This window comes from Rana temporaria, chromosome 13 (genome assembly GCF_905171775.1).
Source record: "Rana temporaria chromosome 13, aRanTem1.1, whole genome shotgun sequence".
Taxonomy (NCBI): domain Eukaryota; kingdom Metazoa; phylum Chordata; class Amphibia; order Anura; family Ranidae; genus Rana; species Rana temporaria.
The window spans coordinates 112,667,429-112,686,269 of record NC_053501.1 but is presented as its reverse complement, the minus strand read 5'-3'; the positions used below and the strand labels follow the sequence as shown (position 1 = coordinate 112,686,269).

Below are 18,841 nucleotides of genomic sequence, written 5' to 3'. Positions count from 1 at the left end.
GCTAATACCATTCATGCTCCATACACAAGGAGATTATAGTAGGGATGCAACTAACGATTATTTTCATAATCGATTAGTTGGCCGATTATTGTTTCGATTAATCGAATGATCGGTTAATAACCTTAAAAAAAAAAAAAAAAAATTTGCTGCGATTTGCATTTAAAAAATGTTTTGCCCAATTTGTTGTTGGGCAGATTATAAAACACAAATTGCCACAAAAATGTTTTTCTGCAGCTTATCCGTTGAAGTATATTGAACCAAAAAAACAAAATAGCACCCGGCCTGAGATGTTTAGTAACATAATGGGGTTAAAAAAATGAAAATTGGTACAAAAGTGCAAATAATCTCTACTGTAAGGGGTTAATTTTTTACTGTGGGACAGTGCAAGTAATATTTACCGTAGAGATTTGCTCTTTTTGTACTATAAAGGGCTAATTTTTATTTTTTTAACCCCATTGTGTTACTGGCCGATTAATCGATTATGAAAATGGTAATCGATTAATTTCATAATCGATTAGTTGTCGATTAATCGATTAGTTGTTTCGGCCCTAGATTATAGTACAATACGAGTCATGTCAGTGGTATTCTGTGCTCATCCTGTGTATAGAGATATCACTGTCTCTACACAGGGATGACAATATTGGGGGGTTCTACTCCATTATAAAAAAAATCTTATAAAATCCTATTTCCTGGAGTTTTAAAAAGTGATATCGTATAAATGATTCCAATAAAGAGAAATGAGTTCCATTCATGTAGAGAATAGTTCCATTCATTGCTGTGGAGAAATGCATCTTCTTCTGGTAACATTCTTCTCTTCTTCTACAGGTTGGATAATAATAGCCTGACGGACAGTTCCTCCCCCCACCTGGCATCTGGAATAAGAAATAACCAGACACTGAGAAAACTGGACCTTTCATGTAACAATCTGAAGGGTCCTCATTTCAGGGATCTGATGGAAGCTCTGACAACAAGCCGGATAGAGGAATTACAGTGAGTATAACAGGACTGACTGAGACAATAATATTCTGGGACAGATTAAAAATCTGATATTGTAAATAAATTGATTGAATTTTCTGACTCTCTAAGTAGCCAATCTCAGACTGTCTAAAGCTGGCCATAGCTTGATCTATATTCGGTTGGTTCACCACCGGGGACTAGCCAAATTTTGAATAGTGTGTGGCCGTACTTGTTCAACAGAATTTAATTGTTAGATTGATGTCTGTCGAGCAGACAAGTTGGAAATACACTGATTTTGGTTATTTTTTTAGCAAAGATATGTAGCAGTAAAACTTTGGCCAAGATTTACGAAGAAAAATTACTAATTTGCTAAATTTTATAGACGAAACGAAGAAAAATCAGTGGTGATTAAATACTACCAAAAGAAAGCTATATTTGTGTGAAAAACAGGACGAAAATTTCATACGGGTAAAGTGTTACAAGACTAAATAATTGTCATTCAAAATGTGAGAGCGCTGAAAGCTAAAAATTGGTCTGGTTAGGATGGGGGATTAAGTGCCCAGTGGGCAAGTGGTTAACCAGTTCTGGACCGCCCAGCGCACATATACTGTGGCAGGTTGGCCCGGTTGCATGAAAAAAATTGTACCTGTACGTTGTCCACACATGCTACCAGCGACCCTCTCCCGCTGTGATTGGACATAGTGGGAGCCAATCAGCAGCCACCTGCAATCATTCTTAGGGATGACAGAACGGTGGTCTGCCTATGTTGACAAGGCAGAGCGTCCTTCTGTCAAACAGGGAGAGAGAGATCTGTGATTCCTCCTACTAATCGGGAACACAGATCTTTCTCTCTCTCTCTCTGTCTAGTATCACCATCCCCAATACAGTTACCAAGCACACATAGGGAACACATTTAACTCTTTGATCACCCCTGATGTTAACTCCTTCCCTGCCAGTGCCATGTATACAGTGTCAGTGAGTGAGTAACTTGTATAGCGCAAGCAAATGCGAACTGAATCGTCTCAAGGCCCTTTTTGTCCAATTTCGTCCAAGGTCCTTCAGAAGAGGTGGGTCTTAAGTTTTTTCCTGAAGGCCCGATGGTTTTTTCCATATGGATGTTCGTTGGTAGAGCGTTCCATAGCCGTGGTCCTTGGACTGCGAATCTTCGTTCTCCTTTAGATTTGGAGTGGGACTTGGGGATGTGGAGGAGATTTTGATTAGTTGATTGGAGAGCCTAATTAGGGGTGTAGTGTTTTATTTTCTCGCATAAATATTGAGGCGCGTTTCTTTGTGTGCATTTGTGGTTGAGGCACAATTTATTTTTTTTTTGCATTGATCACTGTATTGGTGTCACTGGTCCCCACAAAGTGTCATTCAGTGTTCCATTTGTCCGCCGCAATGTCACAGTCCCACTAAAATTTGTTGATCGCCACCATTACTAGTAAAAAAAAATCCCTAAATCTATACCATAGTTTGTAGAAGCAATAAGTTTTGCGCAAACCAATTTTTTCCTTTTGGTATTTTTTTTACCAAAAATATGTAGCAGAATACAAATTGCCTTATTTATATTTATATATATATATATATATATATATATATATATATATATATATATATATATATATATATATATATATATTGTGAGGGTGGGACTCTGTGCTGTGTGAGAAATTTCTGGTTTACGCCAAATTCTGGAGGAAAAGACACACTAATTGCACAGCTGTGTGTCCAGCTATATAGTTCTGATCTGACATGGCTCAGGGCCCCACCCTACAGACAGGAGGTCTGTCCCAGGAATCAGGTGGGTTCCCAAAATCCCTCTGAGTGGAGTCAGGGGCTGTGTGGACATCTGCAAGAGGCAGATGTCATTAGGAGAAAGTGAGGTTTGAGCTTATCTCCAGGAGACTGTTTGTTCTGACGAACAGAAATTGCGCAGCAAGACGCTGACAGAAGAAGCTAGGTGTGTGCTTACCGTTGGGAAACGGGTAGTTCTGAGGAGCAGAACTTGGGCCTAAGCTAAAGGCCTGAAACAGCCGGATGGCAAGTGTGTGAAAGCCAGGAGGCTAAACTGTTGAGTTTTGCAAGATACAGGAATGGTGGAACCCCCTGCAAGGGCTGCTATTGTGTTTGTGAACTTTGATGTTTTTAAATAAAAGTGGGCTACCAGGCCCTTAAAAACTCAGTTCTGGATTGCGTAGTCACTGCAAAAGGCATCTATCGCTGGAGTCTAATAACCCCAATCTTACAATATATATATATATATATATATATATATATATATATACCGTATTTATCGTGGTATAACGCGCTCCCGCGTATACCGCGCACCCCCAATGTTGCCCCCGAAGTTTGTGTAAAAAAAAAGTTATATGATTTTATTACTTATAGTTTTGGTGTCTTCCCAGCGTCCATCGTCCGGTCCGGCGTCCATCTTCGGCCTCGATGGTGTCCTCCCGGCTTCTCCAGCGCGCGCCTCACGTCGAGTCCCCGCTTCCCGCACTCAGTTCGAACGCCTCCGCCGACATATACCGAGTGCAGTACACTCCGGTACATTCGGCAAGGCTCGGCTTAGCTTGCGCTCACACTCTGTGACGTTTATGCGTGAGCACGAGCGAAGCCGAACCTGGCTGAATGTACCCGAGTGTACTGCACTCGGTATATGTCGGCGCAGGATTTCAAACAGAGCGAGGGAAGCGGCTATCGGCGTATATCACGCACCCACGATTTTCCCCTTATTTTAAGGGGAAAATAGTGCGCGATATACGCCGATAAATACGGTATATATATATATATTTTTTTTAATTGTTGCTCTTTTTTTTGTTTATATAGCACAACAAATAAAAACCGCAGAGGGGATCAAATACCACCAAAAGCAAGCTCTATTTGTGGAGAAAAATTACATGCATTCTATTTGGGTACATCGTTGGTAGACCGCACAATTGTCAGTTAAAGTGACGCAGTGCCATGTCGCAAAACATTTGCCTGGTCATTAAGGGGTAAATCCTTCCGGGGCTGAAGTGGTTAAAGTGGATTGTTTAAAGATTATTCACGGAGATTGTAATGTTTATTATGCTTTAAAAAGTAAACATTAAATTTAGTCTTCTCTCTATATAGATGAGAATATACATATAGGAATCTGATTTTACTGCAATGGGCAATCAGAGCCACGTACATATTTCTTTCATCTTACATGAACATTCAATTTTTAACCACTTGACCATAGGAAAAAATTACCCCCCTTCACGACCAGACTATTTTTTGCTTTTTGCCACTGCGTTACTTTAAAGTGGAGTTCCGGCCACAATTTCACTTTTTAAATATAAATACCCCTGTAATACACAAGCTTAATGTATTCTAGTAAGGTTAGTCTGTAAACTAAGGTCTGTTTTTTTAGGTTGTTACAGCATTTAGACACTTTATAAAATAGAAATTGACTGGGGCCATCTTAAGTGTGTGCATCATGAAGCCAGACTGTATGACTTCCTGGATTTCAGCCTTGCAAATCTCGCACATGCTCAGTGCTGCACAAGCAGTGTCAGATCAGGTTTCAGCACCTGTGCTGTCCAAGTCACATGATTCTTTGAGACTGGGGAATGCACAGACTCCTGGAAAGTTACACCCACTACATTCTCAGGAGTCTGTGCGGTGTAGGTTAGGAAGCATTAAGCACCTAGGTGCAGGAAGTGGGAAGACTAACTATTCTGCCTAGCAACAACACTTTGAAGGCATCTAAAAAAAAAAAAAAAATTCGTAAAGGACTAATGACATTTTTTAAAAACTACTGATGTAATGTTATATTTATGGGTGGAACTCCACTTTAACTGTCAATTGCGCGGTCATGCAATGCTGTACACAAATTAAATGTATACAATTCTTTTCCACAAATAGAGCTTTCCTTTAACGCTATTTGATTATTATTAGTATTATTGATTATTTGATGCACGATCCAGCACAGGAGAGCCGCTTTTGCTGCTGTGCTTCTATGTGAGGCGTCAGCAATTGGTTAATGTGTTCATGTTGGATCTCCTCATTACCCTATTTAGTGTCAGAAATTTCCCAATTACTTCCTATGAGTACAAAGATCTTATCACTAGAGATCAATAGATTATCAGATAAAAATCATCCCGTCCAATCACTAGCAATGCTGATACCGGCCTCACACTGTCTGCTGATACCATTCATGCTCCATAGGAGATTATAGCACACTACGAGTCATGTCAGTGGTATTCTGTGCTCATCCTGTGTATGGAGATATCACCCTCTTGACACAGGGATGACAATATTATGGGGTCTACTCCATTATAAAAATTTTCCTATAAAATTCTATTTGCTGGAGTTTTATAAAGTGATCTAATATAAATGATTCCAATAAAGAGAATTTATTTCCATTCATTCCTGGGGGAGACATTAATTTTCTTCTTGTAACATTCTTTTCTTCTACAGATTGGATAAGAATCACCTGACAGACAGTTCCTGCCCTCACCTGGCATCTGGAATAAGAAATAACCAGACACTGAGAAGACTGAACCTGTCTGGGAACTATCTGGAGGGTCCTCATTTCAGGGATCTGATGGAAGCTTTGACAACAAGCCGGATAGAGGAATTACAGTGAGTATAACAGGACTGACTGAGACAATAATATTCTGGGACAGTTTACATCCAAAACTTGTAAATATTCTGACTCCAGCTATTACATTAAAAACGTATCTCTTGCTGAGATCTCTATGTCTGGTCTGAATGAAGCAGAGACAATCTCGCTGCAGACCATCTTCATCACATAGTTTAGAAGGCTCAGGCAAACTATATGATGATGTAGATGTTGGTATTTGAAGTGGTATAAAGGAATATTTCCTTCCTCACCTCATTGTGTGTATTGCTGGAACAATAGCAGGAACTTACAATGAAGGAGGAAATTACATCACACACGAGGGGAGGATACAGAAAAAAAAGTGAGTGCAATAAAAGCAGTGACCATAGGAGGCTGTATAACAATGAGCAGTTAAATTAATGAAAATAAACACAAAAGCAACTTCTACAGGCAGCACAGCAAATACGATAAAAAAATAACCATGTCATCAAAATAAACTCTGGAAGAGGTAGTGAAGAGCTCCTATTACAATAATTCATATTTTTTTAAAGTCTTTTAAAATGTTTATTTGAGGTGTATTTCATTGAAAGGCCTCCCCCTCCTTCAGGGATTCAGAAGTGGATGTTTAAATCACAATAAGATGTAATAGAAGACCTACTGACTGCATGACACGGAGATCAGGTATGCAGATGGGCACATTGAGGCTTGCAGATGGGCACAGTGAGGCTTGCAGATGGGCACAGTGAGGCATGCAGATGGGCACAGTGAGGCATGCAGATGGGCACAGTGAGGCATGCAGATGGGCCCAGTGAGGCTGCAAATGGGCATTGTTGACCCTCTTTTCCACTTACAGTAGCTGCTGCATTTTCCACCCTAGGCTTATACCTCGAGTTACTACGTTTTCCCAGTTTTTTGTGGTAAAATTTGGTGCCTCGGCTTATATTCAGGTCGGCTTATACTTGAGTGTATATATGGTATATATTCCACACAATATATTAGGTTCTAATGATGTATAGGACCTCACATGTAGTGTGCTCTTAGTGTGTCATATTATACATTATCAGTGTGTTTTACTATGCAGTACTAGTGGGGAGCGCTGTACCACATATGCAATTTTTATCACTGGATACGGTATATACAGTTCCAAGATGGACCAATGTAATTATTAAAAAATATTTATACCTGGAATTCTTCTTTTAAGCCTTCAATGACCTACGCAGGTCAGCACAGCTCAATGGATATAACGTGAATGAAAAGGAGAGCGTACAGAAAAAATGAGATGTGTGTAGTGTGTGTGGTCAAGGAGGGAATGAGAGAAAAACATAAGGGCAGGGTAGAAGATCATCCACAGATCATGTACATGGACAACAGATAAGCCTCCACAATCCATGTCCTACAGTGTAATCAGGAGTGTTTTATGAAGTCAGTGGGTGTGTGTGTAAGATCATAAGTTGGGCCCCATTGCGTGATACGAAAAAAAATTCAGTGTGCTTAGTGCACCAAAGTAAAGCGTGGGCATGGTTTTCAATGTGCCAGGGGTGTTGCTAGGATTGTAAAAGACCTGGAGCACTTTGAGCACATAAAATAGAAGAGTAATGCGGCGTGGTGAACAGTGGGTGTGACCAAATTGTGTTAACAGTGGGAGGGGCGGGGCGTGGTCTGGAGCTGCATGGAGTAAGACGTGCTGAGTGAGAGCTCCGCTCGTGGCTGATCCTATCTACATCCATCCTGGGGGAATCTTCCCTGAAAACGGCTACAAACCTACCCACATATGCCCCTACTATTTGACTACACCATGTCGCCCCCCAAGAAGTCCGGTACCCTGGCAAAACTCGACAAGGGCCGTCAGAGTGAGCGAGACCAGGTGGAGGAAGATGGCGTCGCCGTGCCCCCTGGGAGCGAGGACCGTCCATCGGGCGACACTGCACGGGTCCTGGAGGCTATTGCTGCCTGCCAAACGTCTCTTACAATCCGGATCGAGGAGGTCAAGGTGGATATCTCGCACATCCGACACGACATGCAAAAGTTGCGGGACCGGGTGTCTGAGACGGAGCGCAGGCTGGACCACGTGGAGGATGGCCTGCACCCGCTTCAGGTTACGGTGGAGAGCCTGCAACATCAGCTCCAAGCGGTGCTCTCTAAACAAGATGATATGGAGAATCGCCTTCGCAGATGTAATCTACGTTTTGTGGGGCTCCCTGAGCGTTCGGAAGGAGCAGACCCCCCTACTTACCTGGAAAATCTCCTGATCAGAACATTCGGCAGGGAGGCCTTCTCCGCCACTTTTGTTGTTGAACGCGCCCATCGCCTTGCTGCGAAACCCCCTCCGGAGGGCGCCCCCCCGAGAACCTTCATCGCCAAGATGCTTAATTACCGCGATCGGGATGCCGTCCTCCGACTCCCCCGCGAGAAAGGTAATATCCCCATCGGCAACGTAACGGTTGCCGTATACCCGGACTTCTCGTCGGAGGTCCAGAAGAGGAGGGCGCGCTTCACGGAGGCTAAGAGGCTGCTACGCGTACATCACCTACCATACGCTATGCTCTTCCCCGCGCGACTCCGGGTTGTGTGCGATGGTAAGGCCCAGTTCTTTGAGGAACCTCAAGCAATCCTTTCCTGGCTGGAGCGCCGCGACGGAGCTGGCTCGTCACGCAACTGAATCCTCATCTCCACTTTGCCCCACTTGCTACTTACCCCTCGCGGCGGGCCGCTCTGTTTCTCCTGGACAGCGTCACTTTTGGAACATGTACCCCCTGAACCGTGAGTTGATCTTACTGCCTCCCCGGGGGCCTCCATCCTTCTCCTTCATCCGTGTACCCTCTGCCTGACTCCCCGCCTGTCCTCCCCCTCTCTGCCCTTGCCTCCCCCGATAGTTTTCCCCCCCTGTTACACGCCACGAGCGGCTCACCTGCATCGGTGTTCCGCCTGAACAGTCACCCCACTCTTGCACCAGTGTGTGCTCTGCAGTTGTTCTTTTTCGCCCCCCACGTTCCCGCCGGTTGCCCTTTCCTTCGGGAACTTTCATCACCCTGGGCAATCATGGCTAAGTTACTGTTTCCCTGGCCGGCCCCCGTCCCCAGACTTTTGGTGGGTGGTGGGGTGTTATGCCTGCTGTGTCGGTCCAGTGCTATTGCAGGTTATGCTCTGTAGTTTCACCGCAGCGCTGTTATTGTTGGTTTCTGTTTTTTTCTTTTTTTTCTTTTTCCTTTTTTTTACTGTTTTGATTTAATATTGTCAAAGTGTGTTGCAGACTTTACTGATTATTTTGATGTACCTCTCTGTATGGGGTGGGCCCCACGCCTACCCGCGTTGGGCTCTATCTGGGCCCTCGGGGGTCGCGTGGTCCCCACTCACTGCTTCCTGATTCAGTCACATGGTCCCCATGCCTTCCCCCTACCCCGCCATCCCTACCCATGGCTTCCCTGAAAATAGTGTCCTGGAACGTCCGGGGTTTGGGGGATCGGGCTAAACGGTCGGCGGTCCTCTCCCATCTAAAGTCCCTGCGTGCTGATGTTTCTATCCTGGTGGAGACTCATCTCGCGGGTCAGAAGCAGCTATGCCTCAAAAAAGCCTGGGTGGGATGGGTGTACCAAGCCCCCCACACCTCTAACTCTCGAGGGGTGGCGGTGCTGGTAGCAAGATCGCAGCAGTTCCAATTACATACGCTACAATCTGATCCCCAGGGTCGTTATTTGTTCCTTCATGCCACCATTGGAGGCCTCGAAGTATTACTCCTTGCTTTTTATGTCCCCCCTCCCTTTCAGTTTGAGGTGCTTCAACGTGGGGTGGCTTTTATGACTCTCCACCCATCGGTGCCTGCCATATGGGCGGGCGACTTTAATATGGTCATTTCCCCATCCATGGACAGACTGGGCCAGAGCGCCCCCACAGGCCCTGTTCCAAAAATCACCAGGTTCGGTAGGTTCCTAGCTGAATTTGCCCTCACCGACACTTGGCGACATAAGTATCCCACCCAATTAGGGTTCTCCTGCTTTACTCCCTCCCGTGCAGTGATGTCACGTATCGATCTTGTTCTTGTGACCCCTTCCCTCCTCCCACATCTCCTTGACGTAGGGTTTGATACTAGAACACTATCTGATCACTCTCCGTACTGGGTCAGGCTGAGACTCCCGTCACCCCCCACGACCCAGACCTGGCGCCTCAACCCGTTTTGGTTGAGGGTCCTCCCGGAATTGGACTCCATCGGATCCGAATGGGTCCGTTTCTTTACCACCAATGACGGCTCAGCCTCGGCTGGACCCGTGTGGGAGGCGTTTAAACTACACGCCCGCATGTTCCTATCCCTACGCATCAACAGACACAAAGCCTCCTCTAAACTGTTAATCCACCAGGCCGAGGCGCAACTTAGTTCTCTTGAGCGGGCCTTTCAGGCTGATCCGTCAGATACTACTGCTTCTCAGCTCCGCCTACAGTCCAGGCTGACGGATCAGCTACACCTCGAGAGGGCACGCCGGGGTATCTTCTTTAGCAAACAGCGCACATACGAGCATGGGGAACGGGCTGGTCGGCTACTTGCCTATATGGCTCACCTGGATCACAAACCCCCTGTGGTCGTGGCCCTCCGCGCGGAGTCCGGGGCGATACTTTCTGACCCTGACTTGGTGGCGGAAGAGTTTCGGTCCTTTTACTCGAGGCTCTACACCTCCACTGCACAACACTCCGCGGAGGAGCTTACTGCCCTTCTGCGGAGCGTCACCTTCCCAACCCTATCCCCGAGTCAGGTCTCTATGCTTGAGGCCCCAATCACCACTGTCTGTGTGGAGACGGCTATAGCAAGCCTCCCCACCTCTAAAACCCCGGGCTCCGACGGGCTTCCCCTCGAATTCTACAAGTCCTTTCAGGATTCCCTCGTCCCTAGGCTCTGCGCGCTATATAATCACATTTTTGACTCGAGTACGCTACCCTCCTCCATGCGCGAGGCCCTCATTGTCCTTATACCAAAACCAGGCAAGGACCCTATGCTCCCCGAATCCTACCGCCCCATCTCCCTCCTTCAGCTCGACGTGAAGATCCTCGCTAAAATTCTCGCCCTGCGTCTCAATAAAGTCATCTCTAGCTTAATACACCCTGATCAGACTGGGTTCATGCCCAACAAAAACACAGCCTTCAACCTCCGCAGACTTTACATGAACCTTCAGGCCCAACACGCAGAAGTGGGTTCTAGGGTGATAGTTAGCCTCGACGCTGCCAAGGCCTTCGATTCGGTTGAGTGGAAGTACCTCTGGGAATGCCTTGGCAGTTTCGGTTTTGGTCCCCGCTTTGTGAAATGGCTACAACTCCTATATCACGCTCCTACGGCGCGTATCAGGGTCAATGGTAGGACCTCCTCTCCCTTCCCCCTGACTCGTGGCACCCGTCAGGGCTGCCCCGTTTCACCCATGCTCTATGCCCTCGCTGTGGAACCCCTAAGCATAGCTCTGCGTAGCCGCCCAGGGATTAGCGGGCTGCGTTGTGGCCAGGTCACTGAGATACTCAGCTTATACGCTGATGACATGCTCCTTTACCTATCGGATGCCGGCCCCTCACTTCGTATGTCCCTCCAAGTTATTACCCAATTCGGGGAATTCTCAGGCCTGCAGATGAACTGGACCAAATCCCATATCCTCCCCTTAGATCTGGGTCCCCCCACCGCAATGCAGGCGGCCCTTCCGTTGCCACGGACGGATGTCATTAAGTACCTGGGCATCCTCGTCACTAGGTCCCCTCTAGATTACATACGCCTTAACATTGAGCCACTCTTTCATACCTTGAAGTCCAAAACGCAAACGTGGTCCCGTCTCCCTCTTGGGGTGATGGGCCGCATAAGCCTAGTCAAGATGATCCTTCTCCCGAAGCTGCTCTATGCCTTCTGGCATGCTCCGCTGAGTATCCCTCCCCGTGTTTTTAAAAAAATGGAGTCCATTCTCAACTCATTCATCTGGGGCCCGTCCCGGCACAAACTGCCGTGGCGGGTCCTAAAGTGCCCCTCCAGTCAAGGGGGCGCCTCGGTCCCAGACCTCCACCTTTACTATGTTGCGTCCCAGCTCTCCCACTTTCACTACATTCACCACTCCGAGAGGAGGCGATATCTGGCCATGGTGTGCTCCAAGGCCCCTGGCCCGGTCTCGCATCCCTTTCAACTCATGTTTTGTCCACCCCGCAACTCTAGACGCCCAGATGATAGTAATCAACTGCTCCACCACCACCGCAAGATTTGGCAAACTACCATGTCAGTCGGCGAGGCCCCGTCCCCCCACTCTCACACACCCCTTTGGGATAATCCCTTGCTGCCCGAGCTTGCCATGGTCCCCGACCATGGTATCTGGGTCAGGAGCGGAATTATTTACCTCTCGCAAGTAGTTTCACACGGCTCGGTTAGGTCCTTCCAATCCCTCAAAGATACCCATGCCCTAGCGAATCACATGTTCTTCCGCTACCTCCAGCTTCGACACGCACTTACCACACAATTTGGTACCGTCATCCCTACCCTCGAGATCCCGCTTCCTGTTGACATTGTCATGGGCTCGGACCCCAAGAAACTGACCTCCCAACTCTACTCATACCTCCTGGCTCCCTCGGCGACTGCCACTCTCCAGCAGGTTAAAGCTCGCTGGGCTCCTGACTTGGGGGTGCTGTCGTCGGAGGACTGGGATGAAGCTCTCGTCAACTGCAGATTGGTTTCCCCCAAAATTTCTGACCGCCTTACCCAATTATATATCCTGCACCGTTCATACCTAACGCCCCGTCGCATCCTAAAATTCAGGCCGGGCGGCGACCCTAACTGCCCGGGCTGCAACTCCCCTGATCCCACCTTTTACCATCTTCTCTGGGGGTGCCCCTGCGTGCAGGGCTTTTGGACCCAGGTGGTCCGATTTCTCCATGACCGCATGGGTTCTCCCATTTCCCTTAGCCCCCGTCAGTGTTTGCTCGGAATATTCTCGCTGTCTGAGGCCGGAAAATATCTCAACACATTGCTACAAGAGACTTTGTTCCTTGCAAGGCTTCAGATAGCGAGAACCTGGCTTAGGGGCCCCCCCCCACCCTACAACAATGGATCAAAGCTGTCAACGACACCCTACCCTTTAAAAAGCTTCTATATGCCCACAGGGGTTGCCCTGGTAAATATAACAAGATTTGGGATAGATGGTTGGGAGATGCCTCCACCTGCAATACCCCCTCTGCTTAACACCCCCTATATGTACCTGTTGAGTTTTATTGGGCTGTGACCTTCACCTCCGACCTACCCCGTCCTCATGTGCTGTTCTATATTTTCACATGTTACATGTTTTCATTTATCCCGTCTGTCAAGTCTGCGCACCTGACATTGCAATGTATCCTTGCTTGTGGTGCATGTTGCACCGACTAGAACACTGTCTGTAACCCTTTTTTTACATGCTCATTAAACTTTGATTTGATATAAAAAAAAAAACAGTGGGAGGGGCTTAAGGTGCATGGTTAACCCCTTACCGACCATGCTATAGTCAAATGAATGATGATTACAGCCCAGAACCCAGAACCCCAACCCCCTGCGTGGCCCCCGAGGACAGATATAGGTAAAGGGCCAATCACAGTGGCCCTTTACCCTGTGATCAGCTGTATCCAATCACAGCTGATCACAGTGTAAAATTACTTGCCGGTTATCGGCAGCCTTCTCCCCACGTGCTGTGGCAGCTTGAGGAGAAGAGAGCCGATAACTGTCGATTATGATGATAATGATAATCAGTGCAGCCCCATAAGTGCCTATCAGTTGCCATCAATGCCACCTATCAGTGCAGCCTATCAGTGCCCATATATGCCACCTATCATTGCCGACTATCAGTGCCCATCAGTGCTGCCTATCAGTGCAGCCTCATCAGGGCCTTCTGATCAGTGCCCATCAGTGTAGCTGATTAGTGCAGCCTCATCAGTGCACATCAGTGAAAACAAATAATTACTTATGTGCAAAACTTTATAACTGAAACTAAGAAAAAAAAATGTCAGTCTTTTTTTGTTTGTTTAGCAAAAAATAAAAACCCAGTAATTATTAAACCACCACCAAATGAGAGCTATATCTGTCTAAAAAAAAAAGATAAAAATTTAATTTGGGTAACGTGTTGCATGACCACGTAATTGTCATTCAAAGTGCAACAACGCTGAAAGCTAAAAATTGGCCTGGGCAGGAAGGGGTGAAAGTGCACAGTAGGCAAGTGGTTAAAAAAAAACAAGGTCAGTCTGTCCCCCAGTATAACCCCCCCCCAAGTGAGACTGTTGCCTGGTATAATTCCCCCCCAGGTCAATATGCTGCCCAGTACAACCCCCCCAATCAGACTGACCTAGGGAGATTGTACTGGGGGACACACAACCACTGTTGCCTCAACGCGTTCTCTCGGTGTAATGCCAGATCTGCCGTGTGCTATTACTTATAAAGACATGGGGCGTGCCATCCGGAGACGCCATCTGGAGGCCCCACCCTCCCCTGGCATTACACCGGGAGAGCATGTCGAGGCAACATCAGAAGAACATAGGGAGAAGACAGTCAAGAGAGGAGACCCGGCAGAGGCAGAAGACAGCGGACAGAGGGAGAAGAACCGGTGTAGCGGCCCCTTTGGCATCGAGTGAATAACGAGAGGAGAGCTTCTGACGGGTGCAGTACTTTTATTCTTTTGCAACAAAGGTGTGCAGGAGGGTTGAACGTTATTCTCTTTAACACCTTGAGCACCGTAAACCATGAACATCATAAGCACCATAGCACCGTGAAAACTGTAAACGACATAATACATTTGTTTACAGTGATCACCAAAAAGGGGGGATTACAAATTATTTACGTGTACCAACTAATGCTAGCGAAGACTTCAGTTAATTGGAAAGGAATTATTGCAAGACTTAGTCTGATCAACTAAGCTACCTTAGTAGGACACGTGTCCAAGGACTGCCCGCTAGGGGGAGCTAAAGAGTTATAGACTCATATACATAGAGTAATTACTTTATACTCATTCTGTACAGTATTGCTGTTTCTGAGAGCTGGGTGAGGCCTGGTGGAGAGGTACTGATAGTACTGTACCGAAGAGGCCCCTCCCCCACGTTCTTACACAGGTGGGTCTATACTTTGGTTCGCGATATTTAAACCTGTTCTTAATATTCATCATTGACTCTTGCAGGGCCCTTTAAGCAGCCAACTGCATTTGTTTAACTCTGTATTATTTATCTTTTTCTTACCAAGTAAATAATTGCCTTTTGGTTAAGCATAAAGTTGTGAGGAGTATTATCTGTTGCCTTTTTGGACAGGTTTGCCGGTACAAGGTAACAATATCTAATTGCAATTATATATATATATATATATATATATATATATATATATATATATATATATATATATATATATATATATATATATATATATATATATAAAATCATTGTGGTTCCCATCTACCAGTAGATTCCACAATTTCTGTGTAATCCAGTTGTGCGAAGAAAGGGTTTGAGACAAACTTTTGGGGTTGATAGGCAGAGTACAGACCCAACATCTAAATCAGCAGCTCCTCCGGGGGTAGTGCTACACATGTATGCGACAAATAAAAAAAACTTGCTATGAAGCCGAACTGGTTATATGATTCCAATGAAGAGAAATTAGTTCCTTTCAGGTAGAGAATATTTACATTCATTCCTGGGGGAGAAAAAAAAATTTCTTCTGATAACATTCTTCTCTTCTTCTACAGATTGTCCTCTAATAATCTGACAAACAGTTCCTGCTCCCACCTGGCATCTGGAATAAGAAATAACCAGACACTGAGGACACTGAACCTGTCTATAAACAATCTGGAGGGTCCTCATTTCAGGGATCTGATGGAAGCTCTGACAACAAGCCGGATAGAGAAATTAAAGTAAGTATAACAGGACTGACTGAGATGATAATTTTAGCTTTTACATTCCAGACACTGTGTGATAATACTGTGTATGTGATATCAGTGTCTCCATTCACGCACAACAGGATTTAGTTAAATATACTAAAAATCATGTTCTGGAGAACCACCAAAAACCAACTTTGATCAATTTCAGAGTGATCAGCAATCCACACCCCCTTAAAAGGAGAATTGTACAAAAAAACAAGATTGGTTAAACCCACAAGTGCTTTTTTTACCACTACTATTCCTTTATATTGGCTTTAGGAATTTATAAATGCAGCAATTTAGAAATCAGATGAAAGGTTTAGCGTTGGAAAACACTTTTTCATAGATAAAAAGTGCATTTTATATATGTACATCTATATAAGTCATGCAAGAAGATGACAAGCTGGTGTAATAGATGTTCTGGAGGATGCTGGGAAATATCATGAGAACAATCTGCTGTGATCTGATGTCTGTTTATAACCTCTATTCTAGGATCGTGGGAAGTTCCATGTCAGAGGAAGCAAAAAAAGAACTAAAAAAAATGGAAAAGCTCCGGCCAGCACTGCTTGTCACGTGAGGAATCTGCAGGAAGAAATGCCGCTGCTGCTGCTGCTACTGCTGCTGCTGTGAATGTAGTTGGGACTCTACATGAGAAGGACAATGAGATTAAGAAATCAGCAGACCAACCCAAGAGGAGAAGGAAACACGACAGATTAATTAAAACACCAGGACAGGATGAGGAAGTTCTTTATTTAGTCCCCAAAGCCGTTGAACTGTAAATGAATAAAGACAATACATGAACATGTTACATATAAACTGTCCAAGGACACAATTAGCCTGCTAATCGCTTCTAATAGTCACTCCAGCATTCACCTTATACAGCTTGCTGACCCATATACTTATGGCTGCAGGAATCATCATTTGCTGAAGAGAGCTGAGACTCATTTAGAGCTATTGCAGGCCAAGTGATGAAGAGATGGCACAGAGGAAAAGGTCAAGAATTGAACTGTATAAATTATTTACTGTCATGGTTGTAAAAGAGACATGTACAATGAATAACTCCTCTTACATGTTCCTTGTAATGCTCCGTGCTGTCATGCCACTGGGGAAATTAAGAGCATACTTTTTTTATTACATCAACAGTTATGATTCTGTATATTCAGTCAGTTTAACCACTTAAGACCCGGACCTTTAGGCAGCTAAAGGACCCGGGCAGTTTTTGCGTTTCGGGCACTGCGTCGCTTTAACTGACAATTGCGCGGTCGTGCGACGTGGCTCCCAAACACAATTGGCGTCCTTTTCTTCCCACAAATAGAGCTTTCGTTTGGTGGTATTTGATCACCTGTGCGTTTTTTATTTTTTGCGCTATAATGGAAAAAAGGGGGGGTATATTTTGCGCTAATCTAACTAAGGTAATACATTGAAAAACAAAATAATTGAAAAATTAAAGCAGCAACATAAACACGTGACAATCATGCAAAACAGAAAATGGGAAAACAATAAGGCCCCATACACACCATAGAATCTATCCGCAGATAAATCCCATCAAATGGGTTTCTGCGGATAGATCCTATGGTGTGTACACGCCAACGGATATTTATCCGCAGAGAAATCTCCCCTGGGATGGATTTCCAGCAGATGGATATTTGCTGACATGCTCAACAAATCCATCTGCTGGAATCCATTCCAACGGATGGATCCGCTCGTCTGTACAGACTTACCGGATCCATCCGTCTAAAGGGATTCCCCGCACGTGTCGTAATGATTTGACGCATGCGTGGAATTCCTTATATGACAGCGTCGCGCCCGTCGCCGCGTCATAATAGCGGCGACGGCGCGACACGTCATCGGCAGAGGATTTCAGCGCGGATTTCAATGCGATGGTGTGTACACGCCATCGCATAGAAATCCTCTGAAATCCTCGAGAGGATTTATCCGCGGATACGGTCCGCTGGACCGTATCTGCGGATAAATCCTCTCGTGTGTATGGGGCCTCAGTTGCGCTAAAAGTAAATAGTGAGTCAATAATCATATTGAATGAACATGATGGCAATACATGATGTAAAAAAGTGTACTAACGTGAGAAAGAAAACAGTATATAGTTACACTAAATAAATTGATTGAGAAAATTGGTCTTGATATAGTGTGTAAACGTGAATACATTCCATAAGAACCAAAAAATTAATGAAATAAATGTGCAAATTATAGTGCAGAATACAATATCCTTCAACGAATCAATTGAATAGGAAGGATATATAAAACAACCACCTAAGTGAAGATACCTCAAACTATCAAAAATGGTAGCCAGATAAATTAGCACTAGAATATACAAAACCAGTAGATGAATGGACCTAATATATTGTACAATATTGGTATAAATCAGTAACCAGTAAGGGCACTATTCATAGTCCAAAAAGTCCAAAAGAGGAAAATACAAATATAAAGTATGTGTAGTACTGTGGTAGACCAAAATGTATGCACTGATGACTGAACAGAAGAAATCCTGATTCAGGGAACAAGTCCAGATTCCACAAGATGCCAAGTAGGTGAAAAGGATAGAGCAGGGCTGCCGTACACCACCACCACACTGAGAGATTCTCCGATGTGACACAAATTATTTAGAGTACTCTTACCAGATAGTTGGGACCTCGGATGGAGAGGTCAAATGCGCATTAGCAGAAACAAACCTCTGCCAAGGTTATCAGGTGGATTGGATCATCCGACCGCTCAGGGTCTCCTCCTTCTGAAGGCTGAAGGAAGCAGTAGGGATAAGGCTCTCCTCCTCCAGCATGGATAAGTCCGTGGGTCATAGATACAAAAATGATGAGGGCAACAATGTGCATTACCTCAAGGCTGTTTATTGTATGGCTCAAGGGGTATAGCAGCATACAAAAATGGGGGGTACAAGTAAAAAGTACAATTTAAAAGTTAAAAGCCGGCATCAGCTGAGACAAAAAACGAACGCCCGTGCAAATGGGTCACGTGGGAGCGTGGTGACGTCACTGCGCTATAAACAAAAATAGAGCGACAATTTTGAAAAAAATTCAATATTTTTTACTTTTTTCTATAATAAATATCCCCCAAAAATATATATATATATAAAAAAAAAATCTCAGTTTAGGCCCATACGTATTCTTCTACCTATTTTTGATTAAAAAAAATGCAATAAGCATTTATCGATTGGTTTGCGCAAAATTTATAGCGTTTACAAAATAGGGGATAGTTTTATTGCATTTTTATTAATTATTTTTTTTTTTACTACTAATGGCGGCGATCAGCGTTTTTTTTTGTGACTGCGACATTATGGCGGACAATTTTGACACATTTTTGGGGCCATTGTCGTTTTCACAGCAAAAAATGCATTAAAAATGCATTGTTTACTGTGAAAATGACAATTGCAGTTTGGGAGTTAACTACAAGGGGGCACTGA

General features: G+C 44.9%; 1 protein-coding gene across 5 annotated transcripts in view; it reads left to right on the top strand.

Moving 5' to 3' along the window:
• The window catches only part of LOC120920163 (NACHT, LRR and PYD domains-containing protein 3-like), a 77,147-nt gene extending 60,602 nt beyond the window's left edge, over positions 1-16,545 (top strand). For all 5 annotated transcript variants that reach the window (XM_040332085.1, XM_040332087.1, XM_040332083.1 and 2 more), the window contains 4 exons: positions 826-990; positions 5,401-5,565; positions 15,241-15,405; positions 15,904-16,545. In XM_040332085.1, the coding sequence (XP_040188019.1) occupies positions 826-990; positions 5,401-5,565; positions 15,241-15,405; positions 15,904-15,988 (580 nt within the window). In that variant the 3' untranslated portion in view covers positions 15,989-16,545. The remainder of the gene's footprint in view (positions 1-825; positions 991-5,400; positions 5,566-15,240; positions 15,406-15,903) is intronic.
• Positions 16,546-18,841: the final 2,296 nt, after the last annotated feature.